Source organism: Littorina saxatilis, linkage group LG14, assembly GCF_037325665.1.
Source record: "Littorina saxatilis isolate snail1 linkage group LG14, US_GU_Lsax_2.0, whole genome shotgun sequence".
Taxonomy (NCBI): domain Eukaryota; kingdom Metazoa; phylum Mollusca; class Gastropoda; order Littorinimorpha; family Littorinidae; genus Littorina; species Littorina saxatilis.
The window spans coordinates 22881177-22897858 of NC_090258.1; the positions used below are offsets into that span (position 1 = coordinate 22881177).

At 44.7% G+C, this 16682-nt stretch overlaps 1 protein-coding gene and 1 long non-coding RNA gene across 2 annotated transcripts; one reads left to right on the top strand and one right to left on the bottom strand.

The window, feature by feature from the left end:
- Positions 1-9107: 9107 nt before the first annotated feature.
- LOC138947371 (uncharacterized) lies at positions 9108-10420 on the bottom strand. Its single transcript, XR_011449639.1, has 3 exons — positions 10143-10420; positions 9473-9561; positions 9108-9230 (listed from the first exon to the last, which is right to left on the bottom strand). It is a non-coding gene; the product is annotated as an uncharacterized lncRNA (long non-coding RNA).
- Positions 10421-14568: 4148 nt separating this feature from the next.
- LOC138946551 (uncharacterized) lies at positions 14569-15120 on the top strand. The gene has a single exon (XM_070317992.1). It carries the CDS (start codon positions 14569-14571, stop codon positions 15118-15120), a length of 552 nt encoding a protein of 183 aa, XP_070174093.1.
- Positions 15121-16682: the final 1562 nt, after the last annotated feature.

Genomic DNA, 16682 nt, shown 5'->3' on the forward strand with positions numbered 1-16682 from the left:
AAGTGTGTATACCAGCGCATGAAACAGTAAACAAACCAAACACATGCTTATTTCTTTATTTACATGTATAGCAGCCCTCAAACTTATGGTATACGAGCATATTCATATATTTACTAGAGGAATACCCGGCTTCGCCGGGGTGAATCGCGAGACAGAGACAGACAGCGTGGCGGTTCACCAAACTCACCTTTGAAGGCGAAGTCCTCTCAAACGGGATTGAGAATTTTAGAGCTTATTTCTAAGCCCTATACTGTATCATCTGTTATGGCTTCTCAAATGCCAGAACATACAGACAGACAAAAGCCGCCAGACCCCATCACAAACAGAACTCTACAATCCACAGGTGTTGCCTCCACACACACACACACACACACACACACACACACACACACACACACACACACACACACACACACACACACACACACACACACACACACACACACACAGAAGCCGTATATATCTATCTATATATATAAATATAAAGAGATAAATGACAGTGGATTTTTCGATAAATAGATTCGACCTTTGCACTTTTACAGTGAGGACAACTTACGGGTACATGCAAGGAAAGCCCACAACTTCTAAGGCGAACAACTCTGCAGAGTCTGCTGTGAAGGGCGACGGTAGTCTCCCTGTCACACTCGACCCCCTTTGAATGAACTTTGTCCCCAAAGTTCCGAACCATGGACCCGCCAAGCTTAGGTCCCTCCCAGGTGGAATGGGAACAGCACGAAAATGATTCAGTGGCCTGAACATTTCATGTCGAGTCCCATCGCTGTCGACGACGCCAAATGTAACCGAGTGCCGAAACACCACATAACCTTTGAAGGCGAAGTCCACTCAAACGGGATTGAGAATAACTGTTATGGCTTCTCGAAGGAAGGCCTGAACATACAGACACATCAAAGCCGCCAGACCACATCACAAACAGAACTATACAATCCACAGGTGTTGCCCACACACAAGCACACACACACACACAGAAGCCGTATATCTATATATATATATATATATGTATATCTATATCTATAAATATATAGAGATAGATGACAGTGTATTTTTCGCGTGGCTATAAATTGATTCGACCTTTTCACTTTTACAGTAAGGACAACTTACGGGTGCAAGGAAAGCGTTCTGGACAGTGCAGTGACATTCTAAAAATAGTAACGTAGTAACGGGAATCTGGATTGACGCCACACGAAGGAAGGGAGATAAACGCTGAAAACACTGGAGAAGATAAGGAAGAGTTACTGGGAATGGATCCAGAGAACAACCAACATCGGTTCAGCGCTGCGCGCTGAGAGCACGTGTTGAAATATCTCATCGAGCAGGTTGTGTCCGGGTTGTAGCTGAATATGGCCACCAAATTTGAAAGAGATCCATCGAGAACTTTGGCCGTGCATCGCGGACACACACACACACACACACACACACACACACACACACACACACACACACACACACACACACACACACACACAAGTCGTATATATATATATATAGATAGATGGATAACTTTTGAAGAAAAAAATGTGTACATCAGCACATGTAACTGTAAACAAATCAAATACATGCTAACTTCTTTATTTACAGTACAGTAATGTGTAATGTTCTTTCGGCATACGAGCATAATTCAATAATTATTGATTACGCTTTAAAAAATTTGTTTTAAACAATTGACAAATCAGTGTATACCAGCGTATACAACTGTGAGAAAAAGACAAAAAGGTTACTTCTTGAGTGACAGTAATGTGTACTAGACCTAACACTTTTGTAATAAGAGCCTTAATATAATAATTGATTAAGTATTGTTTATAGACAGATCTGGCTGTCTTTATCCACATTTATCAGTCACAATGTCGAGAAAGGAGGAATCATATGTATGTATGTATGGGGCGATTTATATAGCGCTTGACGTTCTCTAAGCGCTTTACATATTAATTTCTGCCGTGTGAGATGGAATTTTTTACTCAATATATCACGCATTCACATCGGCCAGTAAATCTCATGCCAATTAAGGCGAATATTTACTTTTCACGGCCTATTATTCCAAGTCACACGGGTATTTGGTGGACATTTGTATCTATGACCCTTTTGTCAATCGTGGGATCTTTAACGTGCACACCCCAATGTAGTGTACACGAAGGGACCTCGGTTTTTCGTCTCATCCGAAAGACTATCAGATCGAAGCGTACGCCCTGATGTCATGTGTGTGTGTGTGTGTGTGTGTGTGTGTGTGTGTGTGTGTGTGTGTGTGTGTGTGTGTGTGTGTGTATGCGCGCGAGTGCATGCGTGCGTGCGTGTGGATGAGTAAGTGTGTGGAATATAAAGATATGTGTCCTTTTCTGGAAGTATATATATGCGTTTATTTGGCAACGTGCGCCAGAGAAAGGCCTCAGTTAGGGGATGACGTCACGATGCATTGCCGTTAACTTTCTTCATTTGGTGTTTAACGTCGTTTTCAACCACGAAGGTTATATCGCGACGGGGAAAGGGGGGGGGGGGGGGGAAATGGGATAGAGCCACTTGTTAATTGTTTCTTGTTCACAAAAGCACTAATCAAAACATTGCTCCAGGGGCTTGCAACGTAGTACAATATATTACCTTACTGGGAGAATGCAAGTTTCCAGTACAAAGGACTTAACATTTCTTACATACTGCTTGACTAAAATCTTTACAAACATTGACTATATTCTATACAAGAAACACTTAACAAGGGTAAAAGGAGAAACAGAATCCGTTAGTCGCCTCTTACGACATGCTGGAGAGCATCGGGTAAATTCTTCCCCCTAACCCGCGGGGGGTATTGACGTGAACACATCTGGACGTTGTCTACTTGCGCGAGCATTATGCTGTAGACTCGGAATGTCCAACCCATTCACAGAGGCCTTGGGTGTGGCGTTTTATCAAAATCGAAGAATTAGTGGACACCAACCATGTTAAAGGGAAATTAGTATGTTCCCAAATGTTGGTGAACTTCCACGCCACAATTTGGCAACAAAGAAGGCTTCTTTATCATGTTTTGTCGGCAAGAACACGCCTCGAGTCGAAGTCAGTATAGCGTTTGTGGGATACCTCCAGCGTCACTGGAAAAAGCCCTTACCAACTGACCCGCACCATCACCGATAATGGCTCACAGGCAACATTCACAACACAAACTGGCAGTCAATCCACTTTCTAGTTATTAATATTTGCATTTGTCACATAATCAGTTTTGGGTAGTTAGAGTTTGTCAGGTAATCATGCAGTTCCTGTGTGTTTGACAACTACTTCATTTGTTTGCTCAACTGATCGAGTTTTATCTGCTGCTGATGTCAAAAAACGAAGGTTGGTGGTAATTATTCACATGCAGACATGGACACAGACATGGACACACACACACAGACACAGACCTACGTAAGCACTGACACACACACACACACACACACACCTACGTAAGCACTGACACACACACACACACACACACACACACACACACACACACACACACACACACACACACACACACGTTGTCTCGATTTCTCAGTCTGCAAAAAAAAAAAAACCAAGTCGCGTAAGGCGAAAATACAACATTTAGTCAAGCTGTCCAACTCACAGAATGAAACTGAACGCACTGCAATTTTTCAGCAAGACCGTATACTCGTAGCATCGTCAGTCCACCGCTCGTGGCAAAGGCAGTGAAATTGACAAGAAGAGCGGGGTATTCGTTGCGCTGAGAAGGATAGCACGCTTTTCTGTACCTCTCTTCGTTTTAACTTTCTGAGCGTGTTTTTAATCCAAACATATCATATTTATATGTTTTTGGAATCAGGAACCGACAAGGAATAAGATGAAAGTGTTTTTAAATTGATTTCGAAAATTTAATTAAATTACATATTCTTACTCAACTCACATAGATAGCAATAACTTCGTTTGGTTGCTAAGACATTGAAGCACTCTTACATGGTAACATGGGGAGATAACTCTAAAACAAAACCCCACATGCCATATAAGGCATGGTCCGTGGTGGTTATCTACCCTACCGGTGTACTGCGCATGCGCAGGATGTATACCGGTGATACTCATTCCTTTTCCTTCAACACACGGCGCTGGACGTGTCTGTTGTACTCTGGCTTTGTTTTAAGCTATTGGTCTTCACTGCTGTGCTGACCATCGAATCTTGGTAACACTTTTGTTTGTTTCATCTCTTCTTCTAGATTGGGTGAGAGATTTCATTTTATTATTGAGACGTTTTGACTTAACTTTTTTGAGCGTTTTGCATCTTGTGTTTTGGGTTCTATTTTGTCATTCAAAATGGCGGACAAAACTAAAGATAAAGAAAGAGAGAAAACTCGGAGTTCGACCAGACAGGCTAGCTCTCCCAGTTCTCAGTCAGGCAAAGCGACCAAATCCAAAGCTAAGGTGGCTACTACCACTACGTCTCGTACTGCTCAGAAAACTTCGCCGAGCGATAACGTATCTGTTTCTGTTTTCAACCCGGAGAATAAAGAATCGTTTTCGGTTTCCATTGACAAACCTACCTCTTCTGTTTTGGCATCTTCTGAAAAAGTTCAGGCTCCTAAAGCTGATCTATCTTTGACTAAAGCTGATTTGCTGGCGATCTTATCGTCTTTTAAGACAGAGGTACATGAATTGATTACGTCGGAACGGCAAATAGCTTCACATGCTGCTCTGCCTCTTCCTTCGGGTGTTGGAAATGTTCATTCTCTTGCGCGGGTTCGTTCACAACCATCTGCGACGGTCACGTCCGCTGACGTGGTCGCAGATCCAACAACGGTGTTGGTGTTGTCAGATTGACCTTTTGACAAATTCTTGTCTGGTTCTCAGACATCAGCACCTCTGAGTGTTCTTGGCGAAGCACGCAAACCTGTGGCGTCGGTTTCCGTCTCGGCGGAAGTGCACACCGGCCATAAGGTTGTTTCCTCACGCCAGCCCTGTACCCTTCCGGTACGCGGCATGGTGTGTGAAGAGCATGTGTCTGCTACTTCCGGTAGACAGACAACAGGGTCTTCCGGTTGCCAGTTAATGGGTCCGGTTGATGCTGATGCTATACAGTCCACTGCTGGTTCCGCTTCCGCTTCGGCCGCTGCGACTTCCGGTGGTAGGAGGGGTTTGCCTTCTGCTGGTAGCACTTCGCTGTTGGCAGGAGGCATTTATCAGCCTGTGGCTTCCGGTTCCGCTTTTGCGGCTTCCGCTGCCTTTTCTCAGGCTACATCCGCTTCCTCTCCCAGCTTTACAGCTGGCATTGGGCAGACGGATGGTGGTCCCCTCCATGGAGTTCTTGTTTCCGGAAAATGTTCTAAACCACTTCCGGTTTTGGCTCATGTTGCCTCATCGGATTTCGGTTATGCTGGACATCCATCAGAAGATCGTTGGGATGCTTCTGTTGGGGATGAGCAGGATATGAAAGAAGAAGCTTCAGATGTAGATGAGGATGCTCCTCGCCGACTTCCGGCTAAGCTACCTCATTTGCTGGCTCTAGCAGCGGAGGTTACTGCACACTACTTCCCTGAAGGGGTGTATGCAGCATCCACTTCAGCTGTTCCTCCGCCATCAGCTTTTGCTGATTTCGCTCCTTCTCAGGAGCGGTCAGAGAACTTAAAGTTTTTAGAGTCACCTGCTGTGGCTTTTCAACTTGCGAAAGTTTTTGCGAGTGATTTGTCTTTCCCGCTGTTATCGGCGCATGGGGACGCTCCTGCGGAGGCTCAGGCCTGGCTTGCTGCTCCTGGTCGTGTGGCTCATCACTCTGTGACCACCAACCGGAAGCTTCGTCTCGCTAACACTGGCAGGTCTTTGATCTCTTCCTTTGCCTTGCCTTCGGCATCACTTCCGGTTTTGCCGGAACTTGCCTCCATTAGGCAAGATGGCTACAGCAAGGATAGACTTTCTGTTTGTAAAGAGAAAGATCTCATTGCTGTTGAGGAATGTGGCCGCTCTTCTCTGGAATTATCGTCTCTGACTGACACTTTAATTCGTTCTCTTTCACGAGCAGTTACGTCCTCTCTGAATCCTTTTGAGTTCAGGCAGGACGCAGATCCTAAGGACGTTTCGCTGCTCTTTGTGACCTTAGGGAGGGTGGCCGCAGAGCAAATGGCTTTGTCTGCGAGGTTGTACGCGCAGACCGTCTTCTGGCGGCGAGAAGCTCTTCTGACTGGCTCTCGTCTAGAGGACAAGAACACTCAAGACTAGTCTCTCAGGGTCTCACCTTTTCTCGAAGGTTCCCTTCTTGGGCAGGACGCGCTGAACGCGCTACAAAAGCAGTCACAGCAAACCAAGGACTTGCAGTTCGTTAAGCTTTCTGAGATGGCTTTCTCTAAGCATCAGACCAAACGCAGTGGTCCTCCTGCTCAGTCTTTCTCTGGTTCCTCCAACGCTGGTCAGAATCCAAAGACGGGTTCAGCTTCGCGCGGAAAGAATCGCTATCGTCCTTATCCCAAGTCCAAACCATCTTTCGGGAAGAGGGGATCAGGTCGAAAACCTAACCCCCAATGATGCACCCCCGATCCGAGCACTCCTGCGCCCTCCACTCTTTCGGTGGCGGGAGGCCTTTTGAGGGCTTCCCTTACAGAAAAAAAGGCCCTGTGGCGAGCCTCGCAGCGAGGTCGCAGCGAGCCTCGCTGCGAGGTCGCTGCGAGGCCGTAATTTACCATGCAAATTAAGTTTGCTGCGACTAAGTCGCAGCTAGCTGCGATGTAGTTATATATCCTTATATGGAGATCCCACCCGCGAGCTTGATGTGATGAGGTCGCGGCTAGCTGCGATGTTCCCTGCGAGCTTGCCGCGACCTAGCAGCAGCTAGCCGCGATGTCCTGGACCCCTTACTGTGAGCTTGCCGCGACCAGGTCACAGCTAGCCGCGACCAGGTCACAGCTAGCTGCGACCAGGTCACAGCTAGCCGCGACCAGGTCACAGCTAGCCGCGATGTTCCTGGGATCATGCTGCGGCTTGCCGTGATCTAGTCGCAGCTAGCTGTGATCTAGTCGCAGCTAGCTGTGATGTAGTCGCAGCTAGCTGTGATCTAGTCGCAGTTAGCTGCGATCTAGTCGTGGCAAGCCGCGATGAATTATTATAGACCCAAGCAGGTTACAGCCGCGGTAACCCGGACCTGTTCCTGATAGTCACAGCTATATACCGCGATTAGGTCGCAGCTAGCCGCGATTATCTCGCAGTTAGCCGCGATTATCTCGCAGTTAGCCGCGATTACCCGGACCTATATGTGGTAGTCACAGCTATATCCGCGACCATGTCAATGCTATAGCTAGCAACGACCAGGGTGAGCCGGGATATCCCTGGCCTGTCCTCCAAATTCTTACCACGTACAAGCTTTCCTTGAGCCAGCTGCAGCTACCTGTGCAGTTGTCACGGTTTACTGCGATGTCCATGAAATCATTAAGCAACGACCTTCAAATTTGAGCGGCAACCTAGTGATGAGTGATAACTTACTGCAGTTATGCAGGAGGAAATGCTTTACCAAACCCTGAACATTGTTTAGATGGTTTAAAGTCCCAGTTAAAACATACCTAAACCCTCCAAGAAAAATGCTGCAACCAGCTTGTGGGTGCATGCAAATCCTTTCGCACTGACAGGCCATTGTGCTACATACATTCTAAATTGACTAGAGACAGAAGCAGTTCAACACATGCAGACGCATATTCTCAAATGTAAAACAAACAATTGGTTTAAATTCAAATTATTTAATAAAAGCTCATTTGGCATAAATTCAGATTAAATAGAGCAAGCTGTATCCTGCGATCAGGACGAACAAGTTCATCAGAGTTCACAATTTGTTGCCGAAATACAAGATCGCCAGCACTAGCAATCGCTCATGCTGGTTTTTTTTACCAATGTCACATGGGTTTAGCTAAAGGTCTCGTGAGTAATTTTTTGTTTAAACATAAACAGCTGCTTAACCTTTTTTTCAAAGTTAATTGCAATACACCCTAAAAGTAAAAGTGTAGAGCTAAATAAAAAAAAGTTTGGTACTGAATATCAGCGATATAGTTATTATGAAAAACTATATTTCGAAAATGAAATCAAGACAGTACATTACAGGCTAACCAGTACATAATATGTTGCATACCTACCACGTAGTGTATGCACTCTCCAAGAAGTTCTCCCCTTCTTAACCCAAGGTGGCTGAGTGCATCAGAAACAAAATCAACAGAGATGAGATTCTTCCGCTTTTTCGCGGAATTCTGCTCAAAAGTTGATCCCCAGGACCGTTTTCCTGAATCGTCCAGATCCCTTGAGAAAAAAAAAGGGGGGGGGGGGGGGGTAGAGGTTGATTATCAAAAATCTGAACTGCCAATGACTGAATCTCCCAAAAGACTAGACCGGTTTTTGATTGTCCGGACCGACAGACAATACCTCCGACAAAAAAATCTCCGCCGAGCTCAAAACCAAAAATCTACGAAATGAACTTTAGACCCGTGTACGAACTGTCCATTTGGGAACAAGTTTCTCCTCATCATCAGTGTCTTCATCGCGGAAGTTCCTAAATGGGCTGATTTAGTTGTTGACTTTAGCAAGATGGCGTCGTCAATGCGATTGTTGGCAGAAACAGAACATGCTTTAGCTTCTGAGATTGATAAAGGGCTAAAGAACAAATGGGTTTGGGCGTGGAAAGACGAAATTATAACTACCGAAGTGAAGGGACGAAAACTGTCCATCCGTCTCGGAGATTCGGTTCAAAAGTTGAATGTTCGGGGAAGGCACAATGCACGTGGTGTAATAAAGTACTGGGCTACAAATAGAGAGGCAAGAGCGTGTTGAAAGACCATTTGACCACATATTTGTCCTTGTGTGCACACTTGTGTTTGTCAGTCTGTGAGTGTGATGTTATTTTCAGTGACTGTTGTTGTTTATTTGTGAGATTCATTCTAGAAATGCATGAACAATGCCCAAAGTTCTAATCAAAATATTCTGCTGATAAGACTCATTTCTGAGCAATTTTTTGTTATGTAAATGCTAAAAACGCATCAGCTTCAGCCCCCTGACTCCCACAAGGGGCGTTGCCCCTGGACCCCAAACTTCCTTTACCCTCTTATGTCAAAATTTGGGAATCTCATCTCTGAATCAAGATCTCTGACAACCTGAAGAAATGTTGTTGTTCCTGTCTCCCCACTGAGGTGCTCCTTGAATTGCTTCTCCGTGCGATCAATGACACCACCAATCCGATCCACAGGAAAGGTAACTTCTGGGAAGAGCTTCTCAAACCAGGAGTGGACCTGAAAAAAAGTCAATATCAGTCTGTGTTCCAAAAGATAATATACCAGTGCATGAACTATGCTGCAGTATAGTAAAAGGGACAGCCAAAGAAATAAATACAAATTATCAATGTCTATTATTATTTTGTAATTAATTTTAGTGGATAAAGAAAAGACGCAAAGGATTGCTAGCCTGTTTATAAATACATAAGCATATCTATAAGACAAAAAAGAGTTGTGATCAACCGAGTACTTACCAGTACCACTGAAGAGGGCTTGCCACTTTGCCTCTGTAACTGCAGCAAAACCTTGTTTGTCAGCCCCGGTCGGTGGATTTGTGCATGCGTGTCATCTGGAGAAAAGAACAAAAAGTAAGTTATAACAATAACATCAAACACTACTTCTGCAGAAAGAAAAACACCATTCAAACTCAAAGAAGAAAAGTCAGTTATTTCATTTTCAATAAATAAAAAAGCAGCTACCAGTATTTTATAAAAAAAATATATCTGTATTCTCACACGAAATAAGTCGACATACATGTGCGAAACATTGCGAGTCCGCAAAACGTTCTCAGAGTCAGCTGGTGAATTCTACTTTTGGTTTCCACTCAGCTGGTGCAAGAAAAGAAGAAGTTATGTGACCAGAATAAAATCAGTTTTTGAACAATATGCAATGTTTTCATTTCGTAGATGCACCAGAAATAGTTTTTTTTTTATATCTTTAGATACATTGTCAATGATTATTTTCGTCATTAGATTCTATTGGGTTAGAGAAAAAAACGAAAGCGGTTCGTAACACAACCCTTCCGCTTAAAACACAGACAGGCCATCGAAGTCGAACCGCTTCGTCAAATTCAGTACAAAATACCTTCTGTCATTTCGTACATCCGCCATTAAAAACATTCAATCAATACTTTAATATGTCTAAACTTACCGAACAGAACATCTTGAATCGATGTGCCGGACGAAAAGAATGCTTGGGTCGAATTTGTTGAGTCGGTAATCGCGGCTTGAGCCACCGGGCGCCATTTTCAAAACTGCAGGCAAAGCTATTCGAGCCTCGTTTTGGGCGTCTTGCTCGGAGGACACATGTCGGACTGACTTCATTTTTTGCTTGTTTAAAGAAAAATTCGAGCTGAATCGAATGGTGTATTTCATTTGGCAGTGTGATAAAGTTGTCGGTAGTTTGATTTTGAAAACTTCAACCGCAATTTTTGGTAACTTTGTTTTCCAGTTCTCAAAATATACGAAATTATAGAGCTAGCTCTGCTCTTTCAAAACACCCATTGTAGTTTCTTTGACGCGGAGCAAGAGAGCGTAAAGTACGACGACCGAACTGAAAAATGTTGCGCATCACAGCGCGCGGAGGCTGTGTGAGGCTGCATGGGTACTTCAATAAAATATTCATACAAAATCACATAGTAAACACAAATTAACTAACGAAAATGGTATGTATTTTGATGTGGTATACATTTTTTATTTTATTCGGTGAATTTCTTTACATTTTTGGCATCTTCAGGTGCATTTCTCTAACCTTCAGTCATCGGTTGGTGGTTCTAATAACCTTTAAAACAGCATGGTCTGGTCCTTTGAAATGGGGTGGAAAAAATCCCGATTGCGGCTTGGAGCTAAGTGATACAAAGAAGGTTTGGGGTTTACCTATAAGATCACAGAAAGACCAGTGGACGATACCTTCCGCCTGTGATCAAGACCTGGGAACACATAATTATTGCCGTATTAGACTATGTATGCTTGTTTGTCTAAAAATACGATAAGTATGGTTTAATGATTATAACAACTTCTGCATTTGATCAATGGTAACCGCTTTTGTCATTACACATTGAAAGAAGCATTTGGTTTAATGTTTTGGTAAACTTTTTAATGTTGCAACGGTCAAATGTATGGAGTACACCTTTTTTTTCCTGAAAATATATGCCAAATTTGTTTGAGAATACTCCAAGCGCAAAACAGCTAAGGTTCCAGCTATATTTTTTAATGGAATTGTTTGATCGTCACACTGCCAGTTAAAATTTCTCTTGTTTGTTGGTGTGCAAAGTGCTTCCATTCGTGTGCTGTCCATTATAATATGCTCTGAATCTGATCATTTCTGTTAAGTCTTTATAATATAGGCTGGTTGTACACTTTGAGTTTAATGGGCAATAGTAAACTCCCTAAGCTAAATGCAGTTAGCAACACGTCACCATGGTACTTTCTAGCTCCCAAATTTTAAAGAAGCACAAGATATACACTTTACCTGATTTTTAAATGGAAATGCAACATGCCATATAAACGGTTGCGACCATCTTTGTGAAAATATAATACTCGAGTTTAAAGGTGTTTGTCTACATTTTTATACAGAAATCGGCATCAAATACTAAGTCTAGCTATTCCCTACAAATATCAAAAATACACTCCCCTTCGATCAGGATCGAAGGACGAAGCCAGGTTAGCCGATTGAAAATTCATGAAAGTAATGCAGCGTAGTACGATATCCTTATTTGGCAAATGCCAAGGGCAAAAGTCCTCTCAAATACCATGCATTTTGTGCGTTTAACAAAACATCGTGGACAGCGCTCTAATACACTGTGTCAAACTGTTGCTGTGATTGTGTGGGTGTGGCTGTCAGCATAGTGACATGAATTTGATTGGTCGATATTTATAGTTAAAACACATGCTCTCTCCACATGGAAATCAAAACATTGGAAGTGTTATACTGTACTTCTCAAAAATAAAAACTTTTTTTACATTTATTTTTATTTTGATAAAAAAAATTTCCCCATGCTTCAATCATCATCTGACATAACTTTTTAGCGAAATCTAACCATAAGATTATTGAAAAAAAAGCAGAAATGTAGACGACCTTTAAGCCTTGAATTTTGCTTCAACAACATTTTGTGTGAAACTACAGAATAAAAGTCTCTGGCAGTTGGTAAACAAACAAGAATTTCGGGCTGCTGATTTATACATCCCTTTAACAGAAGAATTAATGCCAAAATACACTTTTTGCTTAAAAACAAAAGAAAATATTTACTTTGTAATATGAAACATATTTCATACAGTTTTTTAAAACATGAAGCAAGCTGAGTGTTATGTTTCTGAATAATATTTGCTGCCACCATGTCTCATTCTTGTGCTCCCGCAGTGGGGCACTGCGGTTATGAAATTAAAAGCCCCTCCTGTTTTTGGAACCGCAGGAGCTTTCTAGTTTGCTGTTAGGTAGATTTTTGGTTCCTCTTTCCTGTCATGCTCTCTTTTTCTTCATGAATTCTTTTCTTTTTTCTGCCTTCTTGCTCATTCACCTGTATTTTTTCCAAAAATCTCTTCTCTTGCCGCTTGTCTCGCGATTCATGTATAGTTTAATCTGTTAGTGTTCTGATGTAAGTCCAGCAGTAGATAGGTTAAGCCTATTTTAACATACTGGAAACTGGTAATCTTCCAGTAGGTATTAATTTAGTTTTACTAAAGCCTGCTGGGACACAAGTAATGGGTTAGTGCATTTGTAAACAGGAATCGCTTGACAAGTGGCCCCCTTCATCCCCCCCCTTCCTCGTCCTGATATGGCTCTGCGTAGTCGGCTGGACGTTAAGCAACAAATAAACAAACAAATCATTCTTGTGCCAAGATGGTAAGAATATTTGCAAATAGGGCCACTCAGAGAGTCAGACACAATAATCGCTCTATAAGCAGGCCCCTCCATATGGTGTTGAAAAAGCCTCCATTAAGGTCGCGGCTAGCTGTGATGTTGTTCGGAAACTTACGCCAAGATCGCAGCTACCTGCGAGGCTCGCGTCAAGGTCGCAGCTACCCGCGATGTTGTTGCGAGGTTCGCGCCAATTGTCGCAGCTAACTTTGATGTTGTTGTGAGGCTCGCGCCAAGGTTGCAGCTACCTGCGATGTTGTTGCGAGGCTCGCGCCAAGGTCGCAGCTACCCGCGATGTTGGCGCGAGCCTCGCACCATGGTCGCAGCTAGCCGCGCTCTTGTCGCGAGCCTCGCGCCAGGGTCACAGCTAGCCGCGATGTTGTCGCGAGGCTCGCGCCAAGGTCGCGGCTAGCCGCGATGCTGTTGCGAGGCTCGCGCCAACATCGCGGCTAGCCGTGACCAGCTGCGACTAGTTGCTGCGATGTGTTTAGATCGCTGCGACCTCGCAACGAGGTCGCAGCGAGGTCGCAGCGACTTTTCTTTTCTGTAAGGGTTTAGCAGCCTGGTTGAAGAAATCAAACAACCACTGGATTGCGGGAGTGCTCCGATCGGGGTTCCGGCTCCTTTGGAGCACTCAAAAGGCTCCTTTGACCAAAACTCCTCCTTCCTTTCGGTTTCCGGCCAGATCGGAAGCCAGAGAGGCCGCTCAGGCCGAAGTAGAACTTCTCATACAGAAGCAAGCGGTGGAAGAAGTTCGGGATCATGCCTCCCCAGGCTTTTACGGACGTCTTTTCGTCGTTCCAAAAGCCTCGGGAGGATGGCGTCCGGTGCTGGATCTTTCTCAGTTAAACCTATTTCTGAGGAAGATCAAGTTTACCATGGAGACACCCACCTCAGTGAGGCAGGCCCTCAGGCCTTTCGATTGGGTCACCTCCATAGACCTATCCGACGCTTACTTCCACATCTTGATGCACCAAACAGACCGGAAATGGCTCCGCTTTGTTTGGGGCAACAAGATTTTTCAGTTCAGAGCTCTTCCTTTTGGCCTTTCCTTGGCTTCTTGGATCTTTACGATGGTAGTTCGCCAGTTTTGCGCTCTGATCAGGGGTCCAGGTATACGTCTAAGGACGTACCTGGACGACTGGTTGATTCTGAACCAGGCACAATCTTTGTGTCTCAGCCACACGCAGATCGTTCTGCAGGAGGCAGAGGAGCTAGGCTTCAGGATCAACAACAATAAGTCCGAGTTGACACCTTCACAGAACTTCACGTATCTGGGAATGGTGTTCAACACTGTAGATTGGACTGTTCAGCCTTCACAGAGGAGGATAATCAAGATCCAGGATCACATAAATGCCACAGCGGATCTTTCTATGGCCTCAGTCAGGTCTCTGGCGTCCATCCTAGGTCAGATGGAATCGCTGGCTCCTCTGACTCATTTGGGCAGGCTTCACAAGCGCCCATTTCAGGAAGCGCTGAACTCCAGATGGGATCCACGGCTCAGAACTGGGAGACGCTAGTCTCACTTCAAGACTGGTTCATAGACACGACCAAGCAATGGTTGATCACAGCTTGGCTCACTCAGGGAGTTCCCATCGTTCTTTCCCCTCCTTCGAAGCTCTTGTTCACAGACGCCTCGCTCGAGGGGTGGGGGGCTCACCTGGACGACCACACGACCTTCGGTCTGTGGACTCAGACGCAAGTCAAATGGCATATAAACATGCTGGAGCTGGAAGCAGTTTTTCTAGCTTTGACGGAATTTCTTCCCTTTCTCAGGGGAGAACATTTGCTGGTTCACTCCGACAACACCACAGTGGTGTCTTACCTGAACAAGCAAGGGGGATCTCGCTCTCTGCCTCTGTCGCATCGAGCATGCGAGATTTTGATGTGGAGTCACAACCACGGTGTAGTTCTGTCAGCAAAGTACCTTCCAGGGAGGCTGAATGTCTTGGCAGACTCTCTGAGTCGGTCCACCAAGATAGTGCACACAGAATGGACAATTACACATCAAGCGCTTCTCCGCCTCTGGGCTCAAGTGGAGAAGCCGTCGATAGACCTCTTCGCCACACGATATTCTCGCTGTCTGCCGATGTTTGTTTCCCCATTTCCAGATCCCGAAGCATGGGAGATCAATGCTCTCGAGATTCCTTGGAGCAGTCTGCACGCCTACGCTTTTCCTCCAATTCCCCTCCTAGGAAAGGTCTTGAGAAAGGCAGATCTGGAAAGACCATCTCTGGTACTTGTAGCTCCAAACTGGCCGAGTCAGCCTTAATTGGTACCCGGACCTTCTGCAAACTGACAAGCAAACCTCCTCTTCCTCTCGATCTCAGAAAAGGGGATCTGGTACAACCTCGATCGGACATCCCTCACGAAAACCCACAGTGGCTTTCCCTTCACGGTTGGCTACTGTGCGGGAATCATTGAAACGATCAGGGGCTTCAACCGCTACGCTGGATTTGATTCAGGCTTCACATAGAGGTTCTACTTCCTCAGTATATCCCCCTCACTGGTTGGCTTGGTTGAAATGGTGCAAGGCTAACGGAGTGAAACCTACGTCACCCCGTTCTATTCAAGTAGCAAACCATTTGTCTTGGCTCGCTAGTCAGGGCGTTTCGCCGGCTTCTTTGAAAGTCCCGTAGGTCGGCGATTTCAGTCACACTGAAACAACTAGGACATTCTATCTCACTCGGAGGTTTCATTTCTAGTGTGATAAAGGGAGCTTCCCTTTGTTTTGATAAAACAAGATCCGCTGTTCCGGCATGGGATTTGCCTTTAGTGCTGGAATTTTTAAGGTCACAAGACTTTGAGCCTTTATGCTCTGCCAGTCTTGCTGATCTTACGCGAAAAGCAGCTTTTCTCGTCATGCTGGCTTCTGCGAGACGCGGTAGTGAGATTCACGCCTTACCTCGCGACATTTCTTTTGAGAAGGACGGTTCAGTTATACTCAGGTTTTGCCCTAAGTTTTTAGCAAAAAACCAAAAACCAGACAAACCTTCGCCTTTAATCCAGATTAATGAGCACCATACTAGCTCCTTCGGATCCTGATGTCGCAAACTGTCCTGTGAGAACTTTGAAAGCATACCTGTCTCGTTCTAATCCGATTAGATCCTCAAAACAAAAGCTTCTTTTCATCTCTGTCAATGCGAGAAGAGAAAAAGACACAATAAAGTCTACCCTGACTAGATGGATATCCACCTTAGTAAGACAAGCTTACCTTTGGTGGCAAAGAAAAGGGGGGGGGGGGGCAGTCAGTCCTTCCTCTCCAGTCAGCCCGGACCCATGAACCTAGGGCTTGGGCATCGTCTTTGACAGTCTTAAGATCCGGAAGACTTCAAGAAGTCATGGACTCAGCCTACTGGGCATCTGAGGATGTGTTTATGAACTTTTACCTACGGGATGTTGCAAGTTCCCGTCTGGACGGAACGTTTGGCCTGCCAGCTATGGTAGCAGCAGGACAGATGCTTTCTCGATGCTAACTGTGAGTATATTTTTTACTACCCACCACCTAGATTAGCAATCTGCTATCTATGTGAGTTGAGTAAGAATATGTAATTTAATATAAAGTTTCAAGAATAAATTTTGATTTAATTAATATACTTACCAACTCACATATTGAATTCCCTCCCAGCCTGCCCCGCACATTGTATGAAGGGGTATATGTTTCAGGACGGAATGAGTATCACCGGTATACATCCTGCGCATGAGCAGTACACTGGTAGGGGAGATAACCACCACGGACCATGCCTTATATGGCATGTGGGTTTTTGTTTTAGAGTTATCTCCCCATGTTACCATGTAAGAGTGCTTCAATGTCTTAGCAACCAAACGAAGTTA

Coding starts and splice junctions, on each gene's coding strand:
- LOC138946551 (XM_070317992.1), top strand. CDS start 14,569: ATGCTGGAGCTGGAAGCAGTTTTTCTAGCTTTGACGGAATTTCTTCCC.